Raw genomic sequence first — 2,535 nt, 5'->3', positions numbered from 1 at the left:
ATCAGCATCGCCTCTTACCTGGAGATTAATAATCACACACACCTAAAGCACCCCAATGATTGATCTAAGTCAGGCACATCATTTCTTTTTCCCCATTAATAAAAAAAAGATTAAAAGGACTTGCATAGCTGTGAGCGTAAACACAAAGTGAACATAAAAAAGATTAAAAGCCACATTTAAGCACAAAACTGTACAAAAGTCACGCGGTGTTTCGTGATTAAAGCATGTTCAGGCAGCTTGAGCTCCAGTGTGTGTGTGTGCCTGTGTGTGTGTGTGTGTGTGTCTCTGTGTGTGCCTATGTGTGTGTGTGTGTGTGTGTGTGTGTGCGCCTGTGGGTGTCTGTGTGTGTGTCTCTGTGTGTGTGTGTCTGTGTCTCTCTGTGTGTGTGTGTGTCCATGTGTGTCTGTGTGTGTTTTTGTGTGTGTGTCTGTGTCTCTGTGTGTGTCCGTGTGTGTGTCTGTGTGTGTTTTGTGTGTGTGTCTGTGTCTCTGTGTCTGTGTCTCTGTGTGTGTGTGTGTGTCCGTGTGTGTGTGTCTGTGTGTGTCTGTGTGTGTTTGTGTGCGTGTGCGTGTGTGTGTCTGTGTGTGTCTGTGTGTGTCTGTGTGTGTCTGTGTCCGTGTGTGTCTCCTCAACACGAGTTTCTGACATTTTTTATCTCCAGCTCAAGCTGTTTTATTCGAACGTCTCTCTGACCGAGAAGCTCATGGAGCCGCCGGATCTCCTCCTGCTGCTTATAATACATCTGCAAGAGCTACACACACACACACACACACACACACACACACACACACACACACATGTTATATGACAATATAAATGTATATAAATAATAATCTTGAGAATTAAAATGTGTGTGTGTGTGTGTGTTAGTGTGTGTGTATCACCTCATTTTCAGTTTTAGGTGGTGAGCAGAGTTTGATATCTCCCTTTCCATTAGCAATAGTCTGAGAGAAGTTCTGTTCCTTCCTGTCGTCTTTCTTCACTTCCTGTCTTTCCTTCTCAGTGTTCCTCTGGCGTTCGGTGAAGGCGAGTTGTTGAAGACCAGGTCGACTCTGAGAGCGTCGGGTGTCTAACTGCACACTGGGAACCTTCACTGGTTCCTCATCGCCACACAGTTCCACCTTACTGACCATACCCGGCTTCAGAGAAACCAACGCTGGACCTGCAGAAGATGGGAGAACATTCAGGTTCTACCGGGTTTTGTATCGAACGTTGGGTTTATGAAATCATTATGCAGATTGTTCAAAGGTTGTGATAAAAGAAAAAGTGTGATAATGAACAGAGTCATAATATCTAAGATACAACAAATGATTACTATACTGTATATACAACATATTTGACTATTACACACACACACACACACACACACACACACACACACAAACAAACATTGAGCACAATAAGGTTGTTAAGCAAAAGTCAGGATGATGTCCACCACCATCACGCTGTAGAAGCAGAAAGAACGGAACTTAATGGTGAAGGTGAAATAAAGGTGTTAATTAAAAAGTGTGTTAAAAAGTGTGTTGAAAGTATGTAATGATCATACAAATAGTGTGTGTTTGCGTTTTTCCTCGAGCGATTTGAATTTACTGAATAACGTCTCAGTTTTGGCTCCACAGCCCTGAATTCTGAACTCATTCTCTTTCTGCTGCTAAACATCTGGGAACATCTACAGTGTTAGTGTGAGAAGGTACAGAAGGTCATGTAAAGTAAATAAGGGAATAAAAGCACTGCACTCACATGCACACCGTCATTAGGTAGTAATGATTTCATGAACTTTTTTAATAATAAAATTGAAAACATCAGGCAAGAAATCCAGACAGTTAAAATAAATCCAAATTATTTTATAAGTAACCCTGTAGACAGCAGCGTAATTATAGCAGACAATCAACTACAAAGCTTCACTCCTATTCATGAGAATGACTTAATTTCATTATTTGCCTCATCAAAATCATCAGCCTGCATTCTCAATCCCTCGCCTACAAGTTTCCTCAAACAGATCATTCCAGAGGGAATTGAACCTGTTTTAAAATAATAAACTCTTCCATTAGCACTGGTTTTGTACCTAAATCCTTCAAACTGGCAGTTATCCACCCCCTTATTAAGAAACCTGACCTTGACCCATGTCAGTTGTCCAACTACAGACCAATATCAAATCTCCCCTTTATATCCAAAATTTTAGAAAAGGTTGTAGCACAGCAGTTCTGCTCACATCTACTGAGGAACAACATTTTGAAATGTATCAGTCAGGATTTCGCCTCATCATAGCACAGAGGCAGGCGCTAGTTAAGGTGGTAAATGACCTGTTATTGGCCTCTGATCAGGGTTTTGTCTCCTTACTTGTTTTGCTCGACCTTAGTGCAGCTTTTGACACCATTGATCACACTATACTGCTTGCTAGACTTGAGAACGTTGTTGGAATAAAGGGAACAGCTCTCTCTTGGCTCAGGTCTTATTTGACTGATCGCTATCAGTTTGTTGATGTAAATGGTGAGTTCTCCACACTCTCTGAGGTAAAGTTTGGTGTTCCTCAAG

The 2,535-nt window shown here is 41.5% G+C and overlaps 1 protein-coding gene across 1 annotated transcript in view; it reads right to left on the bottom strand.

Annotated features, from left to right (window-relative positions):
- Positions 1-498: 498 nt before the first annotated feature.
- coro2aa (coronin 2Aa) overlaps positions 499-2,535 on the bottom strand; it is a 44,919-nt gene continuing 42,882 nt past the window's right edge. Inside the window, exons 11-12 of the mRNA XM_046835443.1 lie at positions 885-1,162; positions 499-751 (exon numbers count right to left, since the gene is read on the bottom strand). Of these exons, the coding sequence (XP_046691399.1) occupies positions 629-751; positions 885-1,162 (401 nt within the window). The 3' untranslated portion in view covers positions 499-628. The remainder of the gene's footprint in view (positions 752-884; positions 1,163-2,535) is intronic.

The sequence above is a fragment of the Silurus meridionalis genome, chromosome 2 (assembly GCF_014805685.1).
Source record: "Silurus meridionalis isolate SWU-2019-XX chromosome 2, ASM1480568v1, whole genome shotgun sequence".
NCBI lineage: Eukaryota > Metazoa > Chordata > Actinopteri > Siluriformes > Siluridae > Silurus > Silurus meridionalis.
The sequence above is the reverse complement of the archived record's forward strand: the minus strand, read 5'-3'. Positions and strand labels throughout refer to the sequence as shown.